General features: G+C 54.3%; 4 protein-coding genes across 4 annotated transcripts; 3 read left to right on the forward strand and 1 right to left on the reverse strand.

Annotated features, from left to right (window-relative positions):
* Positions 1–4,373: 4,373 nt before the first annotated feature.
* NCS57_00408600 (uncharacterized protein) lies at positions 4,374–5,408 on the forward strand (the record flags this gene model as incomplete). Its single annotated transcript, XM_053054061.1, has 1 exon — positions 4,374–5,408. The coding sequence occupies one exon, from the start codon at positions 4,374–4,376 to the stop codon at positions 5,406–5,408; it is 1,035 nt and encodes a 344-aa protein (XP_052916221.1).
* A 1,226-nt stretch (positions 5,409–6,634) lies between these two features.
* On the reverse strand, positions 6,635–9,372 carry NCS57_00408700 (uncharacterized protein; the record flags this gene model as incomplete). Its single annotated transcript, XM_053054062.1, has 2 exons — positions 6,635–9,162; positions 9,330–9,372. 2 exons carry the CDS (start codon positions 9,370–9,372, stop codon positions 6,635–6,637), a joined length of 2,571 nt encoding a protein of 856 aa, XP_052916222.1.
* Positions 9,373–11,873: 2,501 nt separating this feature from the next.
* NCS57_00408800 (Pirin domain-containing protein) lies at positions 11,874–12,935 on the forward strand (the record flags this gene model as incomplete). Its single annotated transcript, XM_053054063.1, has 1 exon — positions 11,874–12,935. The coding sequence occupies exon 1, from the start codon at positions 11,898–11,900 to the stop codon at positions 12,933–12,935; it is 1,038 nt and encodes a 345-aa protein (XP_052916223.1). The 5' UTR covers positions 11,874–11,897.
* A 3,027-nt stretch (positions 12,936–15,962) lies between these two features.
* NCS57_00408900 (Chitinase) lies at positions 15,963–18,880 on the forward strand (the record flags this gene model as incomplete). Its single annotated transcript, XM_053054064.1, has 3 exons — positions 15,963–16,022; positions 16,074–16,521; positions 16,581–18,880. 3 exons carry the CDS (start codon positions 15,963–15,965, stop codon positions 18,878–18,880), a joined length of 2,808 nt encoding a protein of 935 aa, XP_052916224.1.
* Positions 18,881–20,319: the final 1,439 nt, after the last annotated feature.

The raw sequence follows: 20,319 nt of genomic DNA on the forward strand, positions 1-20,319 counted from the left end.
ACCGCTGTCCCCCCGGTCCCGGATCTGATCCCCAGCCCTGGCCATCGCCCAGCCCCCCCTCGTCTGGTCTTCTTCTTCCCCCTAAAAAGGGCTTCCATGCCCCACAGCACCGAGCAACCGGTTGACTTGAGCGAATTGGGGACTGGGACGGGGCCGAGTACGACGCTGAGTCGTGGTTCTGGCGGGAAGAGGACCCGTCCGGAACCGCGTCGGTTGCGGTTGTCTGACACTTGCTTCTCGTTCAAGGACGGGGTCTTGGACTTGAGCGCCAATGCCACCGGCGAATCTCCATGTTCCGATGGCTTTGTCTTGTCGTTGCTGGATCATCCAGCTCGAGCTTGACGATCTCTCAAAGACGACAAAGCAAGCCACACACACCAACTTTAATAGCTTGGAGGGGGCGGGAGCCACGGCACGCCCCGTCGTCGGGTCCCCCAATCAACGGCGCCGTTTCCCATCTCCATCTCGTCCTAGACCAGTAAGCTCGTGGCCCAAGTTTCGGATCGCGCAACCACCAAATGTCAGGTCGCGTCTCTCAAGCATCGACTCTCAGGCGATTTTCTAGACGCCCATTGTCCAGGCCCTGGTCATGCGTACTCGTTTTTTCTTGTCCCTGGCAGCCGCCCCGCGGGTATCTCGCATAATGCTGGGGGGACCCTTGATCCTTTGAGCATCGTCGATATTGCACATTTCCGGTCCTGGCAAGACGCGGTTTGAAGACAGGGATCTCGCGGGTCAAATCTTAGCTACCAGGCGGAAGCTGGAGGACTTCCCCTGTGGCTGATTTACGGATACTGTGAGGTGTTTCGGACACGCGAAAAGCGAATGAAACACGGGGCCATCCCAGCGAGTGGTTTTGTCGCGGGAGCACGTGCCGCTGCTCGCGGAACATCCAATGCTTTTGTCAGGCCAGCATGGGTAAATGTTGATGTGATTATGCTGAATCCCTATGGTTTACTGAGTTATGCGAACTGCATGTTCATGTTTTTAAACATGGTGGTACCAAGTTTGCCTCTTGCACAAACCTTTGTCTTTGCAAACTGTCTGCCTCAATAATGCTGTCACGTGTGTCCGAGTAAGAAGCCGTGCAATGAATGGATGCTGCCTACTTCGGAGCTATTTAAATATCGGTGGGTCGTCGTCTGCTCCTTGACGGGCTGGATGCTCTATGGATGGCAGGATTGCATTGAATTTCTACATATGAGTGTGTTGTGGCTCAGATCCTGTGCTAAAAGGTCGTGGATCGGTTGAGGCACCATGAGATCGACCAAAACTTTGCTCTACACATGAATAGGAGCTGACGGGCTGAGATCAATGTTAAACGTATGCCAATTGACATACTAGAACCCCAAATTTCCACACATAGGTTGAAAATACCATCCTCAAGCATTTCATCGAGTGCGTCATGCTGCGCCGTAGGGTAGCGCGTCTTGTGAAGATCGCGAGACACGCACTGAGACTGGTGCAATACGAAACTGGGGATATAGAATAGTTGAAATAACTGTTTGAAAATCATAGGGAGAGCGCCTTGGGCCGTAGTTTAATGTTCTAGTCACACCACAACCACCCTCCCTGGCAAATGTCTCCTAATAGAGGTCAAGGGTGGACAAGTTGCTCCGGCAGAGACGCTGGTCGTAAGCTACTACGTTTGGCATATTGACAGACACATCTAAGATGGTCGCCTAATGGCGATCGACGGGAGGGCCATGGCGCAAACCGTTTGTGTGCAACGTGGCAGGGAGACGGTTGAGATCGCCGCACCCTGAAAGTCCCCTGATATTGGCAGCTGAGAGGCCTCGCCAGGGCAAGATTTCGATAGGGTCCTGCCCTCACGGCAAATCCGATCAGAGGCACGTACTAGAACACGAGAAAATACCACAAATAGGACTGGACGCTCAAAGGGAAGCCTCAGGGCTAACCCTCACGATCTCGACCCGGCAACGTGCCCTCTTCCCCGCGATGGATGGATCTGATGGCTACACACTGCACGACGCCAGCACGCTTCAACCCCAGCCGGGTCGCAGACAAGATGCCGATCATGAAACGGCCATGTGCCAGTTACCCGATCTCAACTATGTGATACGCGATACACGATGCGCAACCAGATAGCCACGAACTGCCTCCGTGGAGCACCATCGTCATTCCGCTCCCCAACTGTCACACAGAGGCTTTGACGTCACGGCTGATACCCCGCCTGTGGTGCAAGGGCAGGACGAGGCTCCCACGATCGCCGATGAAGGATCCGCGGGAAGCTTGTGATTGACCTGCCAAGTGCTGCAAGCCCCTGGCCCTGGCATCGAAGTTGAAGACCTGTCACAGATCTTCGAGACACGCGCAGCCCAAAACGTTGAGGCGAGGGGCCCGGAACTGCCCAGAACGGTCCAAAGTCTCCAAGCCTGCTTCCGACGGCTGAGCAAGGGACTCGACGCCTCATCGGCAGACGCACGGAGCTCAGGTTCGTGGTGTAAACAGTCGGATGCGGGGAAAGCTATCCATGTCGAGGGAGAAGAGGAAGCTGTTGAGAGATGGATGGTACCCTGCGTCTTGCGTTAGCCTAGGAACTAGGAACATAGATCTGCCAGCTGATGCGTAGTCATGTAGCTGACAGTTGACAAGCCCAACTTGAGATCCGATCCAAGCTAGGGATGAATGGTCAGATCCGTCCGGCACTTGTCATATTTTTGCATGTTCGTTGGTCAAGCCGACAGCAAAGGGACACGCAGGGCGATGCTACGCTACCTCTTTGAGCCAAGCTTGCAGCTACCGTCAAGTGCTCGGACCTCTCCTTGCCTATCGCGAGCTGCAAACTCTCCTCCTACAACCACATACCTCGCCAAACACTCACCAAAACATTGCTTCCCTTTTCTGAATACCATGATGCTTACAGTCCGAGCCTCTTTTCCGCGTACAGAGTCGTGCGGAGTCGCCGGCTAATGGGACCCAGAGAACGGACGTTTTCTCCCACCCACCAAGAGCGTTGCCGCGGAAAAAAGTCCACAATATTTACCTGCTCAGCGCCTTGCACATGCAGTCCATGCTATCAAAGACAGTGTCTCACGCCTCCACCCAGAGGCCACGCAGTTCTCCTGTCTCGAGGTTGCGCCAAGCAGGGAGGATGTCTTGACACTCGAGGTAGTCGGCAGCTGCCGTACCAGCGTCGGCAAGCTCTGCCCGTGGCCAAGCTGGTCAGGGTTGGCATTGAACCTGGGGCTCAATGCCTCGCTCAGAGTCCGGCCGACCGAGCATCTTCAGCTTTCGAGAGGGACCGACTGTATCCCCGCCCGTGTTCACCACCGGCCGTGACGGCATTGACGACATGGCACGGCGGCAACCCGTGCGAGCAACTCGTCTCGGGGAGACCACGGTCCCTGCCACCAACTCGAGAGTCAACCGCTCGGGGTGTCGCTGATTAGGAGCCTTGCGTGTGCCAGCCTCGTCGCTGATCGCTGGCTAACTCGGCGTCATTCCCCAGAGAATGAGTCCCGTTGGCCTTGGGTGTCTCGACCTGGGGCTATGGATCCGATCACTTGGGAACGAGCTGATTCAATCCGACGAGACGTCGCGACGGCTGGTTGGATGGAGACGCTAGCGAGTCTGGCCGTAAGGGAACTGCTGAGCAGGACGGAGCCAGCGCTACTCGAGGCCGTCTGGATGCCAGCAGACCATACCATTGCCTCCCAGAAGACCCTCAGTGCTAGCACACGCGCGAGTCAAGTGCAGTTGCGTGTGTCCCCGAGCCCTTTTGCTTGTTTCTTCGAGTATGGCCATTCCCCCGCCGCGTCTCTCAATATGCTTCCTTTTCGCGGACAGGTCAGAGCCAATTCACCTATCCGAACCATTATCTCACATTGCTTCTTCCTGCGGGAGCTGCATGTCCACGGGACTTGGCATCACCTGTCAAACAGGCCACAGCAATCGCAGCAAAGCAAAGAGACATACATGAAGCTGCAGAAGACTCGTCCGAGTGTGCTGCAAGATGGGAAAAAAAATTGACAGCCGGAAGCAAGACGCAAGGGAAGAATCGCGGCTGCATACCAGGGCCTAGAGGCCCAAGCCCTTGGACAAGACGGACAAGACGCAAATACCGGAGCTGTCTGACAGCGTCTGACGGTGTCTGGCGGGAGGGATGGCCGGGCTTAGTCGCCCCCTCCATGCAGGAATGCCCCTCCAGCTCAAGGGGGATGCTTGATCAACAGAGACACATGCAACGCCTCGAGTGGGTGTGGTGGCTCCACGGCCATGTCTCAAACGTCTTTTGACAGTCCTGCTCGTCCATTTATTTGTATATCATGCCCGTCCGTATCCCTGGGTTGTTCACTCTGATACCAATATTGTTGCAAGTTAATTTCATGCTGCCAGTCTGACGATCCACCATGGAGCGCTCTAGCAAGCTAGCTGACCTGAAGCTCGTTTCCAAATACTATCCTGTCACCAACTACTCGTATCCTCAATATCCCGAACGCCTCTCGCAGTATGGACGAGATCGCTTCTCCAACGACCGGGCCTCCCTGGGGTCCGACGCCTCTGCCCCGGGTCTGATCGATGATCCGACCGACTCAGAAGTCTCCCTGGACGACGACTACCAGTACCATGCCCACGCCGCCGAGCTATGGGACAGCTTCTGGCTTCCCAGCAAGACGGACAACCTCGAGCTTCACCCTCGAAAGCAGTATCCTGCATTGATTCCCTCCCCCCAGCAGAGACGAAGGCAAGCAGAGGAGCGCCGCGTCCCCGCATGGCCCCTCCCTGACAGCCCCCGGCCCCGAAACCGAAAGCCGGCGGCGACCTACTCGCCCTTCCCGAAGCCGCTTCCACTTCCACCCCGGAGCACATCGCTTGTGCCCTCGTGGCAATGCTCGCGATCAACAAAAGAAAAACCACAGCGACCCCCTCGTCCAGACGATGATGTGTGCGCTTTCCGGTCGCTGCAAAACTCACCGCTTGTTGCCCACTTCTCGACGTCTCCAGACCCATGCCACCAGACGAATTTGTCCCGGTCCGCCACACCAAAGGCGCATCGCCCGACGACGTCTCTAGAGATTCGGATTTCAACCCCCGCAGAGACCGAGTCTTTTACTGAAGCACGGGCAAGCCACTCCGCTCCGCATCTCGTCCTGGCAGATGCTCTGCATACAGCTCCCCTCATGCACACAAAGACATCGGTCCCCTGCCTCCGGCCGCTTCCGCCAGAGCCACAGCCGGAGGCCGACGCCGAGCCCCACTCGGTATTCGAGTATGATGATTCAGATTCCGAATCGGAATCTTATGGAGGCCGCTCGTTCTGGTTCCACCGTCGATCCGCGAGCGACCAACGGAAGACTGGTCACCGGACAGCACCATCATCACCGCGTAAACGTCAAGGAGGCGACGTGATTGGGCGGATGCTAGGACGACGCAGCAGAGGATGACATTCCGCCCTTTCTTTTTATTGTCATGTTTCTTTGTTTTCTTGATACCAACTACATTGTCTCGACGACCCAACCAACGGCACAACAGCACCATACTTTTTTCTTTTTCCTTTTCTGTCACGAGTTTGAGTGGAATGTTTCCACCATGTTGTAAGACGTTATCAGACGCGACGACCATGTTTACTAAATACAATGACCTCTGTATAAGAAGCAACGCCAAAATGGAAAGCTAGCAAGGAGTTCCGGAAACCACCCAAATCGGGTGATGAGAAGCGGCGAGGAAGCCGCCCCTTTGTTTATTTTTCTTTGTTTTTGTTTCTTGGGTTTAGCTCTGAAGAGCTATAACATTTCACATGCCACGAGGAAGGATTGAGACAGTTGGGGGCCATTGGATTGCAAAAGAATGGGCGTGGGAGACGCCGTTGTGAAGGGATGAGAAGGCTTTGATGAGAGAGCATTCCTGGCGCGGAGCTCTGTATGATATCACAAGGGCTAGGCTTTTGTTTTTTTTTTTGAGCTTCTGCCCAGTTTTAGTTGCCGAGATAGCTCCAGGATGACGTTCAACAAATTCAATTTGTTCTTCTGTCAATGTCATGTGCTCCTCTTTGTGTGTTTATGAATGCCTTCATACGGTTGTCAGTGTCTCACCCAACCACACAGAAGCTTGTAACCATAATAACTCAGCTCTTATAACTCAACTCAAAACAGGATTCGAGTTTCACGCGATACGGAAGCGAACTTGTTACCAACCACACAGAGGCTTGTATTGGATCAAAACATCCATCATATCTCATTTCTTGCTCGTCTAGCTCCCACCCAGCCATCCCTTTCATAACTTTTCCCTCGAGGACGAAATCTTTTGCTGCCCAACTCGGCAGTAATAACAACATTGACATTCCAGTTCATCATCATCCCTTTCCTTGCAAGCAGAAAAAAACAAACCCGCAAAGTCAGACATACAATCATCGACATACATAAGGCCAGATAAATCAACGTGTGAACCCTTTCTTTCCCTTCTTTGCCAAACGCCAAAACAATGCAACGTGAGTAATGCAACGCTCAAAAACAAACAAACAACCAAAAGCACACACGCAAGGTAAAACCAAAACATCCAAAACAGCAACCATATTACACCTCCCATTTCGTGTCGTCAAATAACTTTCAGTTCGCAGCATTACTTCGGTGTAACACATTACAGCATCATATCATGATCATGCATGTGAGCATCATCGCGTAGATCTCGTGGATCTCGATCTCTTCTCCGTGAATTTTTTCATGGGTCGGACGCTCAGCCGTCGCTCATCGCGGCCTGCGGCGACGCCGAAGAACCAATGTGACTGCTCACGAGAGTCGGCGCGGTCAAGGCCGAGTCGGGCCTCGAGGTCTGCCGTGTCCTGGACGGCCAAGAAGGCTGAGTCATGGACGGTCTCATCGGCGGTGCAAAGGGCGATGAGCTCGGCGAGGCAGTCAACAGGGTGTGGTATGCGGAGGGCCTGGCGGCCCGGCAGCATGAGAGACAGGGTGCCGAGGTAGAGGAATAGGAAGGCGAGTAGAACGCCAAAGACAGGCATGTTGGGGAACATCTTGACCTGTCCGCGGAAGTTGGTGAGGGCCATGAAGAGGCCGCCAGCGAGGATGGGGATAAAGATGAAGAGGACGGACATCAGAGAGGTAACGGCGACTCGCCAGTGGCCGTTTCGAAGGGCCTTCAAGGTGCACTGAATAGGGAGGCACACGGGGTAGTCAGCGAGGAGAGACCTCGAGGCGATGGCGCCAGCGGGCTTGGATAGATCCGCCCAGGGCTGGTGGACACGCAGCGCATGGTCCAGGCTCTGGAAGAGCAGAAACATAAACATGCCCAGGAGGGAGGGGATAAATGCGTAGACAAAGTTGGCGGCAGAGAAGGCTCCGCTTCCAGGTCGCGCAGTGAGATGAGGGAAGTATCCCTGGTCCAGTCTGGTCTCGGGCAAAAAGGAGACGACGAGAATGGCCACAATGACAAGTGTCATAAAGGCAACCGAGCCCAGAATAACAGGAGTGCGCAGGGCAATAGGCAGGTACCGGTAGTGGGCATAGCGGGCCTCGGCCTCCAGGTCATCGCGGGACGACGCAGGTGAAATGTTGTAGCTGGCCTTCTTGGGCAGGACGCTATACGATGCCCTTCCAGCCTGAGCATCCTCACCCACGCATCCGATGCCGTACCACATGCCACCACCCTGGCCGTCCATCTGCCAATATCCAAGTCTGTCGAGATGTCGGTCTCGAAGCTGGGCCTGGAAGAGGGTGCTTCGCTGAACGACATCAACACCCTCGTAGCTCTGAGTTGTGTTGCTTTGGCTCAACAGGGGGAGGAGATGGCCGAGCGAGCGGACATCCCACATAAGTCCCGTCCACTTGTTGAGCCAGAACATCATCAAGATGATGGTGGCCACCAATAGCAAGATGTACAGAGTAACAAGGGTCCAGACAACGCCCTGAACTGCAGCCCAGATCCAATCTTGATCCTTGTAGATGCACGTGAAAGCAGTGCTCATGAGAGGAATGGTAAAGTTGGCAAGCCAGGTGCAGACGCTGAACAGCTGAAACTGCCAAGGGCCCGTGAATGAGGGCAGTAGGAAGGTCTTGGGGTACAGTCTTCGGAACAGCGCCAGATATCGGACGCTGGGCTCCGCATCGGCCATGGCCGTGAATGGGAGCATGCGCATTGAAGCTGAGACGACGGCTTGCGCGTAAAGGAGGATGATGGCCGAGAAGATCTGGGGCAAGATGCGGAACAAGAAATATTGACCGCTGTAGATGCTTCCGGGGTAAGGGGTGAATCCGGAGTCCTTCGCAGAGTAAACGGCGCAGAAGATGAGGGCGGCGATCATGAGCAGGCACAGCAGCACCAGGATGATCATGGAGATTGGGCGGAGAATGGCGGGCTTGTAGTCGAGAGCAGGATGGGCTCGGTCGATTGGGATAGATCTGGGCCTCTGCTTTTCGCGCTGAACATATTGATCAGGCTCGGAGGGCGGGCTAGAGGGTGTTGTTGGTGTTTCCTCGGGCGTGGACGGCACATCATGGTGGACCACGGTACCGGGGCTCTCCTCCAGCAGAGGCGCCCGTGTCTCAACCGGCTCTGGGAGTCGGTCCTCGACGTAGGCGGGCTGCGGGACCGGCAAGGCGGGATATCCCATATTTTCGGGCATTCTTTCAGGTTGCGGGTAGTCTTCGTCCTCATCGTAAAAGTCGTTTGATGAGCCGGATGGGAAGTGGACGGCTGCGGGGCCGCCCCGTTCGCGAGTGAGGGCATCCAAAGCATATTGGATGTAGGGCGTGTCATCGACACCAGGTGTGACCTTTCCAGCGGCAATGGTGAGCTCGTCCTTAATGCTCTCCATGCGAGGATCGCTCTGAGCGGCGAACATGGCTAATTGCGCCTCGTCGAAGCGAACGGCGCCGGGAGGAACTGTGCGCTGTGTCTGTGTCGGTGGTGTAGGGGCCGCAAACGCTCCAGGCAAGGCTGAGCCAAAGAGTCGCTCGGGACCGTAGATCTCAGCTGTTGATGCCGAAACCTTTGTTCCTAATGAAGGAGGTGAGGGGGCGAAGAAGAGACCAGCGGGCTGTGTCGATATTGATGAACGATTGGTGTTGGTCGAGGGTTGTCCCGGACGGTGCCTAAGATCATAGTATGGCCGCAGGATCGGCTGAGAGGACTGATCGTCGTCGTCGCCAGGAGTCTGCGCAGGAGACAGCTTCGGCGGGCCTTGACCTATGTGGGCGCACCCGTCAGTGAAACCGACAGACGAGGCCAGTTAAGTGTAGGTAGTTGGTGTAGTGCGGGTGATGGTGTAGGCAGTGATGGTGTCTGTGAGGATGCAGGTAAAGGTGGTAAGTGCGGATTGTGCAGGTGATGGTGTGTGAAGGACGGTTACATACGACGAGCTTCAGGAAGGTCGAAGTTGAAGTTTTGCGAATTCATTCTGATCAAGTTGGGAGGGATGTTAGCCAACTGCCACTCCACTCACACACACGCGCTCAAGTCGACCAATTGGTTGCACGGAACAGATGGCGAAGAGAGACAGCATGGTAAGAAACTAGAGAAGAATGGGATATGGTTGGACTATGAGGGATCTTTGGCGCGAGGCTGGGTTGCGAAGAGAGAGGTTGGGAACTTGGGAGGCCATCACCAGCCACCGGCACCCCACCAATGACGGCCTGGGGGGACGGTTTTAGTTTTGGGTGGGGGTGGGTGATCCTGGTCAGAGCGAGAAAGCAAGGAACCGATGACTTACGACGAGAGCGCAAAAACCAGCTGCGAAGCACGGATGCCTTTGAGATGAGAGATCTCAGTCTGCTCCTTTCTCTGAGAAACACAAAGAGAAGGGGGAAAATTGAGATGAAGAAGAGAGAATTCTTTTCATCGGGCTCGGACGATGCTTAGGTTCATACAGTAGCACGCACCTTGCACTGCTGAGTTGTCACCCGGCAAGGCGAGCGTTTAAGTGCCGCTAAGCCTGAACAGGACAAGCTCGACCGGGCCGCCGGGAGCTTCAAGACGGTCCCCATCCATTACGCCTGAGCCGTCCCACCATCTTGAGAGACACTGGCGACAATCAAGAGTCGCTGCAAATTATCATGTGCGTTTATTCGCTGGCTATTATTACAATAACTGCTAGATGCTTTAATATCTTTGTTATTCCTCTGCAATGAAGCTGTTTGCAGCTCACAGCTGCTGCACAATGATTTATTTGCTCGCTTAACCACCTTCCGCATGTGATAACCACCTCACTGCAGATTCCGACCTTTCACAGACGTGACACGTGTGTGACACCGACAACGAGTGCAGGCAACCTTGGCTCCATTTCGCCCTGCAATGTTTCCTTGAAGCTTCTAGCCCTGGGCTCCAGCTCAGGTTGCCCCGAAAAGCAAGGGACCCGATTGACGGGCTAACAGACAAGCGCTCCCTCCTTGGTGAAAAGCTTGGGTGTTGGGTTGCAGGGGGTTGAGACATATACCAACCTCCTCTTCGGCAACACCTTCATTTTTAGATGTTGGCTTCAGCGCAACCCCCGATCAATAGAGGACAGCATCATCACCGAGTGTGAGGCGTTTCACAGTTGCGATTTTTCAGGGGCTTTATCTCTGTGTTGCTCCGGACATGCAACGTTAATGGTGATAATTCCGAGTCGGCATTAGAGGGCTGGCAGTAGAAGGTTGGGTGGAACACGATATGGCGCTCACATGTTCATCGAAGCTCAACATCTCGGCCAAGAAAAAAAAATGTTCCATCATTAATTGGGCTGAAATTCAAGTTCCTCGTGACAAGGCATCTAGGAGTTCTCCGGGGCTAACACAGCCTGCCCAGCTCCAAGCTCCATGATCATCAACAAACCCACTTACATGCAAGGGCGCGAGCCGCAACTCTCTGCACGCCGGCCTCCTCATGCAAGGTACGCGCGACCTTGAGCCCAAGATCAAGAGAAAATAGACTGGGATGATGCCGGTCGGGACTCTGATGGCATCCTCTCAGCTCCCAAGAGGCTGGGAACGACAAGGCTCAGGTCTGGGATCTGGCTGTGCAAGGCGGCGGGCTTCTGCGTCATGATGCTCAAACAAGGTCAGGTCGCGTTTCGGGTCACCCAGGTCTTTGGGTCGTGTGCCGATTGGTGACCGTACAAACGGGCCAGATAGTATATGATCCTGACGTTTCTTCCCCCTTGATGACTCCTAGGATAGTGAGACGGAGGTGGTGGCTGGACGAGATGATTAAGGAGTTCCGTTGGTAGCATGGTTGGCTTGGGCCACCGTCGCCTTCAACTTTCGAAGCCAGCCTCTTAGTCTTGGGGTTTAAGAGGGTCGCGTGTCGCGTAGAACCTGCCTCACGTCATGGCTTTATTAAAATATTTCATGATGCTCTGTGCGCCGTGTCAGAGCATTGAATTGACTTTAGCCACCTGATGGCGCTGAGACATGAGCTCTGAGGAGTGCTGGGAGGATCACATGCTCAACCAATCACCAACCCACTTTGGCTTGAGCTACAGATCATAGCCTAGTAGAATATAATGGTAAAATAGCACATGAAGAATACTTACATAATTTCAATAACCTCTGTTCAAAGCCCAAATCTTGACGTTTGGTTCGCTGTTCATCGAGGACTCTGCATTAGAGTTGATGCTGGCCAACCAAGTCTCCCATCTTTCAGCTGCGTGGGCATCTCAAAGAACTCGGATTCGCTGATCTGCATCACGTGACAGAGTAGATAGCAAATCTTTCGCTTTGTCGTTTTTTGTCAGCTTGAGTAATCACCTAAATTCCTACCCCACACCTTCCCAAGATCTCGAATTGACCAATCCGAGGCCGGCTTACGCAGGATGAACAATAATGACAAAGTCGATTAGACTGCCGACATGCTTTAGCTATATCTCGTCAGCGTTGGCAATCATCTTGAATTGAACTCATTCTCCTGCAGGCACGTTCTCGAGAGTTCGTCCAAATCGTCTATATATGTCTCGCTTCAGTCCCTTAGTTGCGGTTTTCGTCGCTACAATTTCCATCCTCATCATCATCTACTCACCAGCAAACTACCTCTCAAACATCAAGCAACTCACAACAAACATTATCTACCCAAACACCTCTACAAACACGACTCTTTCTGAGAATCAAATGATCAACGCCGCAAAGAACATGTCCAAGTCTCTCCGTCAAGCCAAGATCACCCCCCACCGCTCCAGCACCCGGGGTCACTCAGACCATGGCTGGCTCAACACATACCACAGCTTCTCCTTCGCCGACTGGTATGACCCGAGATTCTCTCACTTTGGCTCTCTCCGCGTCTTGAACGAGGACCGGGTCAAGGCCAACTCGGGTTTCCCCACACATCCTCATCGCGACTTTGAGATCTTCAGCTACATCCTCGGTGGAGAGCTTACACACCGAGACTCGATGCTCGCCAAGGGCAAGGAGGGAGGCCAGTCGGACAAGTTTTATCGCATGCACCGCGGCGATGTTCAGTTCACCACTGGAGGAACTGGCATTGCCCACTCGGAGATGAACGAGCACAAGTCAGACACCGTTCACTTCCTCCAGATCTGGGCCATCCCCTGGAAGCGTGGCCTGGCCCCTCGATACCACACCCGCCACTTTAGCGAGGAGTCCAAGAGACTCGGTTTCGTCAACATCCTGAGCCCTCTCAAGGGAGGCGAGGAGGCAACTGCCCAGCAGGAGAAGGACGCCGAGGCCGTCCTCCCCGACACCATCCCCATCCACGCCGACTTTGTCATGTCTGCCGGCATCATCGAGCCCAGCAAGACCTTTGAGTGGACAGTTGGAGGAGGGGCCACCCAGGAGACAAAGAGAAAGGTCTATGTGCACTTGCCCATGACCAAGGGAGGAAACGCCAAGATCCGACTCGACGGCCGGGAGGATGCCGAGCTTTCGGAGGGCGACGGCGCCTTTATTGAGGGTGTCAACGCCGGCGACAAGCTGTCAGTGGAGAGCATTGGAAGCGCCGATGCAGAGGTTATCGTTTTGGATACTGCTTAGAGGCAAGACGTCGGCAACAATATCCGTCCGAATCGGGCCGTTGCTGCACCTGCAGCATTGGGTAAAGGACTGGCGTTTGATGAGCGCGTCTAAATGTACTTAGCGTAAATGAGTGTAATGAAAATATAGAGTCTTGTAACGAATCTTCTGGTCCATTTTTCTTTTTTTCTCCTTGTCCTTTGTGTGCCCTCGTCAACCCGTGCCATTCCATCCTTGTAGCACGGATGAGATTGATAACTGTAACCATACCGATGGGTTCATCCTCAGTAAGCGGTAAGTAGTAAAATGATGTCGGGTAATAAATCTAGAGATATCGATGCAAGCCAAATTTCTCAGCAAAAGTCCACCAGTTGAAGACGAGCATGACTTTGGGGTTGCATGATGTTTGGTTGAAGAGGTGTCACCCTAGAGTCAGGGCACATGTAACGGCCGGTTTACGTCCGGCTTGGCGTGATCGCTTAGATTCCAGCTCGTACCTCAGCCTGTCAGAAGCCAGAGGTGCCTGAGAACTCGTGGGACCCATGGATTACCTACCCTGGAAGGTCCGTAGTGGTGCTGCCATGTGATTGCCCGCCTGTGTTGTTGCAGTGTTGGTCGAGTTGAAAGCCGAATGCGATAACGGAGGCGGGACTGCGAGTCCAGGAGTGAGGTTAAGTGGGAGCAAAATTGGCTTGTAGGACAAGAAATTTCGAGAGGCAGCCACGAGTTTAATAAAAGAAAAAATTGTCTGAAAGAAATCATTATAAGAAGCAACAAGATCCGGGCGTAAACCGGAGCGGGCGAGAACCTGGATCGAAGAAGCACTCAGTCTGTCTAGCAACACCGGCCGAAAAGATAAAGGTTCGCCAGGGGTAAGGCTTGGCAGAACGTCGACGCCTAACCGCTGAGGGTAACCCGTCGACTTTGGTCAACTTTGGCGCGAGACGGTGTGATGGGAGAAAAGCTCCGCTGTCAAGATGAGCAGATATGGTGTGCCAAGGCCCATCAGGTCGGGACAATCATTCCCCAACTATTCGAACTACCGCAAGAGTACAGCGAAAATGAGAAATGGAAGAGTGCTCATTTCCAGAAGATAGCCGAAGCCATTCATCAAAGAGTGGATTCACGCCCGACGACGGCGTTGGTTGGTGGTGGAGGCGATTGTCAGACTATAGGCAGAGGCTGGCACCGGAGGCGGGAAAGAAGAAAAGCGACGAAGCCCACGCGTCCCCTTTCCCCTGCTTTACAGAATCCTACGGTTTGGCGGCCCGGGCAAGGGGTTTGCTTGTCAGACCGAGCACTAACCGCGGCGCAGCAAGAGACTCATGATGGTGTCAGGCTTGAGTAAGTGACAGTCAGAGTGACAGTGACGGACACAGAGCAGCCCGTGGAGTCGATTGGCGATCCGGAAGAAAGCGAGAAAATGACGATCCAGAGCAGGGAAGGACCCCGGATCGGCAATATCCTAACTGGGAAGCGCTCACCACCCAAGGGGGCAGGCTGCCTGACCGCGCAAATGAGACGTGGTGGGTGGTTCAGTCAGGGGTGGATATTGACGTTGGCAACCAACTTACAGAACATCAAGCCTTAGGGGAGGGGATTGATGCACTCAAGAACAGTCCCGAACGCTGCAAATCCCGTCTAAATGTCACTCCGTCCTGCACGAGCCATATCATCAAGGATGATCCTGAAAAACTCCGTCTAGAAGGGGAAATCAGCCAGCCTGCTCTTCTCCCCCTGGCGATTCTAGCCCACCATCTCCGCTAACAGTTTAGCCCTACGGCGCGTGATGGAGGCCGTTACAACATGGCATTGGGTGGTGGAAGACGCAGGAGCTGCTAGCTCAGGGACTAGCGCACGAGCCGCTGTGGCTTCCTTCCATCCCACATCCCGTGGCCCCACGTCCAGCAGGGGTCATGTCCAGTGACTCGGTCTCACCAACCGCTGTTGCAACTGTCTCGACTTATCATCACAGCTTGGGAGAAGAGGACTAGAGGACCCAACGGCGCGAGGCTATTGAGTCCGCCTCGCGCTTGGGGGCTCAGCTCAAGAGAACGGAGCCTTGACCGCTATGTCAGCAACTGGCGTTCACCAAAAGATGAGATGGCCTTCAGCTGCTGAAGCTTGAAGCCACAACCGAGACCCATTCTACAGGAGTCGAATTGTCTCATCCTCGGAACATGTTCGAGAAAATACCCGAGCCCTACGGGCTTCGCTTACAGTCTCTGTCAGAATGTCCATAACCGACGTCACCTTGTGTCCGAAAAGGCCTCAAGCGTTGTCCCAAGCGTCCAAGGATGGGAATCGCCTTCCTCGCCAAGATGGAAATCTCCAGTTTCCTGCCTGTCCCATTTCCCATATCTCTACCCTCCTCACTGGGCATGACACCACCTGCTCGCAAATTGGCAACCAACTTCACCATCCACCTTGTCGTCGTCCCCCATTCTCACCTTGGCGCCCCGGCTACGCGGCTTATACGCCCCCTGCTCCAATAGTCTCTCGCCACCATCATTCTGACGCTAAGCCTGTTCCTGAACATGGCAGCAGCTGCAGCCTGTGGTTCTATCACTGTGCCTGCAGAAGTCTGCATGAGGCTGTTCACACCCGCCGCTCTAAGTCGGAAATTGCTTTGGCGGCGGAGGCGGCACTGGTTGCGCCCCATCCAACTCCCTTGGGAGACTCCTCTCTGAATGGAGTCAGCCTGACGGGTAGGGTCCAAGCCATGGCCCAGATAGGAAACCGCCGCTTGCTATGGCTGCGGACTGCAGGTTGGGCTTGGGAGAGGAGAGATGCCGTCTGGAGGAAAATCCTCCTAGTCGCCGCCTCCACGGTGAACGACTTTTTCTTTCCTTTTCCTTTTCTCTGCTACCTTTGCGTCGTCTATTAAACCTGTTGACTCTGTCAATCCTAGATACGGCTCGTCTTAGGCCTTGTTGCAAACTTTGGTTTGCGTCCTTTCTTTGATCTCAGCATCACCACATCACACTCTTTACCGGCTTCGGCCACATTCCAGTCTCTATTACTTAATACTCTAATTCTCCAAGCGTAATGGCTCTCTCTCTTACTTCCGGCCTCGTCCAGGCCTATGGTGGACTGAACGGTTACTGGGTATGTATTCAGTCATCACCGAAACATGAAGTTTGTAACTGACATCGATAGGGACAACTCGGAGACGAGGCTCTGAAGAGCTACTGTGACAACGGTCCCGAGTATGTGACACTGTCTTTCGTTAACCAAGCCCCGGAGAACACAAAATCTGGTTACCCCGGTACCAACTTCGCCGGACACTGCTGGGCTGGAACATATAAGAACAAGGACGACGTCGGAGGAGACCTCCTGAGCGAGTGCTGGTCTATCAAGGAGGGCATCCCTTACTGCCAGGAGCGTGGTGTCAAGGTTCTCCTTAGCATCGGTGGTGTCTATAACGAGGATGGTGGTGACTATAAGGTGACGACTGACCAGAAGGGTGTCGACTTTGCCGATTTCCTCTGGAGTGCCTTTGGTCCTTATGACAAGAACTGGAATGGCCCCCGTCCCTTTGATGCCAACGATGGAAGCACTCGACCTGCCATTGACGGTTTCGACTTTGACATCGAGCATAACCTGCGTATGTAAACTGACCTCCTAAGTACTTGGTGTCGCACTCCGGTCACTAACAGATTTTAGCAAACGGTCCTTACATCGCCATGATCAATGAGCTCCGTAGACTCAAGAGCGACATCATCATCACTGGTGCTCCCCAGTGCCCTACTTCCGACGCGTACTTCTACATGAAGCAGATGATCAACGAGGCCCAGTTTGATGCCCTTTTCATCCAATTCTACAACAACGGCTACTGCGATGCTATTGAGGACCCTGACGTGTCTTGGGACCGGATGAACTATGACGAGTGGGTGGGCATCGTTGACGATAGCCAAGCCAGCAAGTCAGCCAAGATCTACGTTGGACTGCCCGCCAGCGAGGACGCTGCCGGCAGTGGATACCTTGAGCCTGACGCGCTCAAGGAACTCGTCTGCAAGCTGAAGGACAAGCCTCACTTTGCCGGTCTCTCTCTGTGGGATCTCACCCGTGGTGCTTCCAACAAGGTCGGCGGAAAGACCTACAACCAGCATGCCATGGATGCCCTTGAGTACGGATGCGACCCCATCCCTACCACTACCACGAGCGCGATTTCGTCGACCACTGAGACCTCCTCTACCGAGTCCACGACTACTAGCGATGCCACTACTACCACATCTGATGTCTCCACCACCACATCTGACGCTTCTACCGCCACTTCGGATGCCTCTACTACTTCTGATGCCTCAACCTCCGAGACCGCCACCTCGTCTGAGACCACCACCTCTTCTGATGCCTCGACTACCGCTACTTCCACTGATGCCACCTCCACTGAGGCCACCTCTACTGAGGCCTCCACCTCCGATGCTTCCTCGACCGATGCTTCCTCGACCACTGAGACCGCCACCGGAACTACCAGCGATGCCAGCACTGATGCCTCCAGCTCCGTGACTGAGACCTCCACCGATGCCACGGACTCCTCAACTGCTACCACTGATGCTTCCACCACTGGCACTGCTTCCACCACTGGCACTGATGCTTCCACCACTGGCACTGATGTCTCCAGCACCGAGACCTCATCTGCTGCTACTGACTCTGCCACCACTGACTCTGCTACCGGCACCACCGAGACATCAACTGGCACCGACGCCTCCGTCACTGGAACTTCGTCTGCTGCCACTGAGTCTTCTGCTACTACTGATGCCTCCACTGCTTCCACCGACAGCACCGAGGTCAACACGGCCACCACGACATCTGCTTCTGAGGCCACTGACTCGACCTCCCTGACCGAGACCGAGACCGAGAGCGTTCCTACCACGCTGCCAAACACCTTGACCACCACAGACGACACCACAGCTTCTACTACGGATGATGCTAGCCTGACCACTGACACTGCCTCTGAGAGCGTCCCTACATCTCTCCCAGTGACTTACAGCACCTTCCATGGCTGGAACACGACTTGGACCACTGGAGCCACGCAGACATACGGAAACCCCACTCGATCTTCGACCCTGATTCCTGGCCAGACCACCACCAAGTGCTCGACCGAAGGCCAGGCCTCTGTCACCAGCTCTGCAACTGTCAGCATGACCACCAGCACTGTCTGCACCACCAAGGTCTACACCGTTACCAAGTGCCCCCCTGAGGTTGTTAACTGCCCCGCCGGTGGCTATGTTACCACTGAGACCATCCCTCTGTACACGACTGTCTGCCCAGTTACCGCCAAGGCCACTCCCACTCAGTACGCTGTGCCCCCTGAGTATGAGACCAAGACTGTCTACACCACGAGCGTCCACACCGTTACCAAGTGCCCTCCTGAGGTTGTCAACTGCCCAGTTGGCTCTGTCACTACCGAGACTATCCCCGTATACACCACTGTCTGCCCTGTGACCGAGAAGCCCCAGCCTGTCCCGACCAAGGTTCCCGGCCATAGCGAGACTAAGACCCTTTACACGGCCAAGATTTACACTCCTACTGAGTGCCCCGCTGGTGATAACGACTGCGTTGTTGGAAAGCCCACTACTGAGGTTGCCTCGTGGACCACCGCTATTGTTCCTCCCAAGGAGACCAAGCCCGTCCAGGTCTACCACCCTGAGGTCCCTGAGGAGGAGGAGAAGGAGGTGACAACCGTCAAGGCCTCTTACACGGTCTACACCAACGTTGTTGTCCCGCCTGCCACCCTCGAGACTACCATCAAGCCTGTGGTCACCGAAAAGCCCTCGGGCGTCGCTGCTCCTACTGGTGGCTGCAGCGGCCCAGGCTGCCCTCAGCCTACCGCAGTCCACACCCCGACACCCAAGAACCCCGACTATGCTCCCATCACACCCGCGACGGCCGGAGCCTCTTCCCTCGTCGCCGGCCTCACCGCCGTGGTGGGTGCCGTCCTTTTCCAGGTGTTTGTGCTGTAACGTGGAGCGGCCATTTTGTTTTCCTATCTATGCACCCTTATGTTTGTTCTCGTATATAGACTTGGCAGAAAAGTCTTGGTGGGCTTAATGGCTTCATTGTTTACGCCTTTGTCAAGTTATTGTACACACGCTCTTTTACGTATATCAACCTGCTAGAGGTTACTTACCAATTACGTGTCTTATTAGTTATTTTACAAGATATGTATAAATGTATATGGTTTTATGGACAAAATGCCAATGGCTGTTGTTGATGTGACGAATCGTTTGCTTGCTCTGAATGATGTATGCTGCAGGCGCCTAGAGCAACTGACATGCATACTTACAGGAGCCAAATGTATCTCAGCTCAGCAACTGGCATAGCAGAAGGGGTATCATCTGCAATCCAATGGATGGGTGCCTTCCATGGTAACCAGTCGTGCCAGTCAGCCAGCCCATCCAGTATGGAGGTTGTTGAGGTGACCATCGGCGGTTCAATAATCCGAGACGAGACGCCTTGTTTGATGAGCGTTTTACTTGAGCGCAGATCTCTCAAGGCAGAGAAGATACGTCAGCGGCTCACGCTACAGGGGCTTTAGTGGCGTATTCGTGGTTCGGAGGATGGATGATCTTTGCGTTTAAAGGCGCAGATCATTGAGAAACTGAGCAGGTCAAAGAACGGGACACCCGATGATGCCGTTAATTGCGGGCGATGGCGATGGGTGACTAAGCTGAACAAGGCCTTCCGGCCCGTCTCCCCTTGGATTCCGGCGGGGGCCATCCACCTCTAGCCTCCGACCTACCGACCTCCCCCGGTCAGGCATGTTTCTGTGCTGGAGGGTGGGCTGGCTGGCAGGCTGGACTGGACTGATGGCTGGGCTGGTAATTAACTAAATTTCTTGGTTGTCCAGGCAGCTTAGCCGGGATGGTTTGGGAATGGCTGGAAACGTCATTGGGGGAGGATACGATATGGGAGCTGTATACGACAGAGTTCATAGTGAAGGTGTTGTAGTGAGAGTGAGTGATGATGCGTACGTCGACTGACACGTACTGCATAAGAAAAGAGAGTTACATGAGGCAACGATTTCGGGCAATTCAAGCGTTGTGGTTGGATGCTGTCGGTTGTCATGATGGATGGATGGTGGCAGCTCGCAGTGGCTGAGTCCAGGTGGTACTGTACCTGTGGTGGTGTACTAGCCCAGCCCAGGCCAGATGAATCCCGCTTCCCCACCTTTGAATAGAAGTTGTTCCCCTCCAACAACAAGTTCAAGTTGAAACAAGAGACGCCCATCGCTCGTCTTCATCTCCGGCATCTGTCAAGGAGCTCCCAGTCGCTGCATCTTGGATCTTGCTTTTTCCTCTCGGTGCAAGCAAAAGCACCGCGTCCGCATTGACATTGACAACACACCACCCAGATCTTGGCCCCCTTTCCCCGCCTCCAACTTCTCTGGCGATTGGTAGTC

Source organism: Fusarium keratoplasticum, chromosome 3, assembly GCF_025433545.1.
Source record: "Fusarium keratoplasticum isolate Fu6.1 chromosome 3, whole genome shotgun sequence".
NCBI classification, from domain to species: domain Eukaryota; kingdom Fungi; phylum Ascomycota; class Sordariomycetes; order Hypocreales; family Nectriaceae; genus Fusarium; species Fusarium keratoplasticum.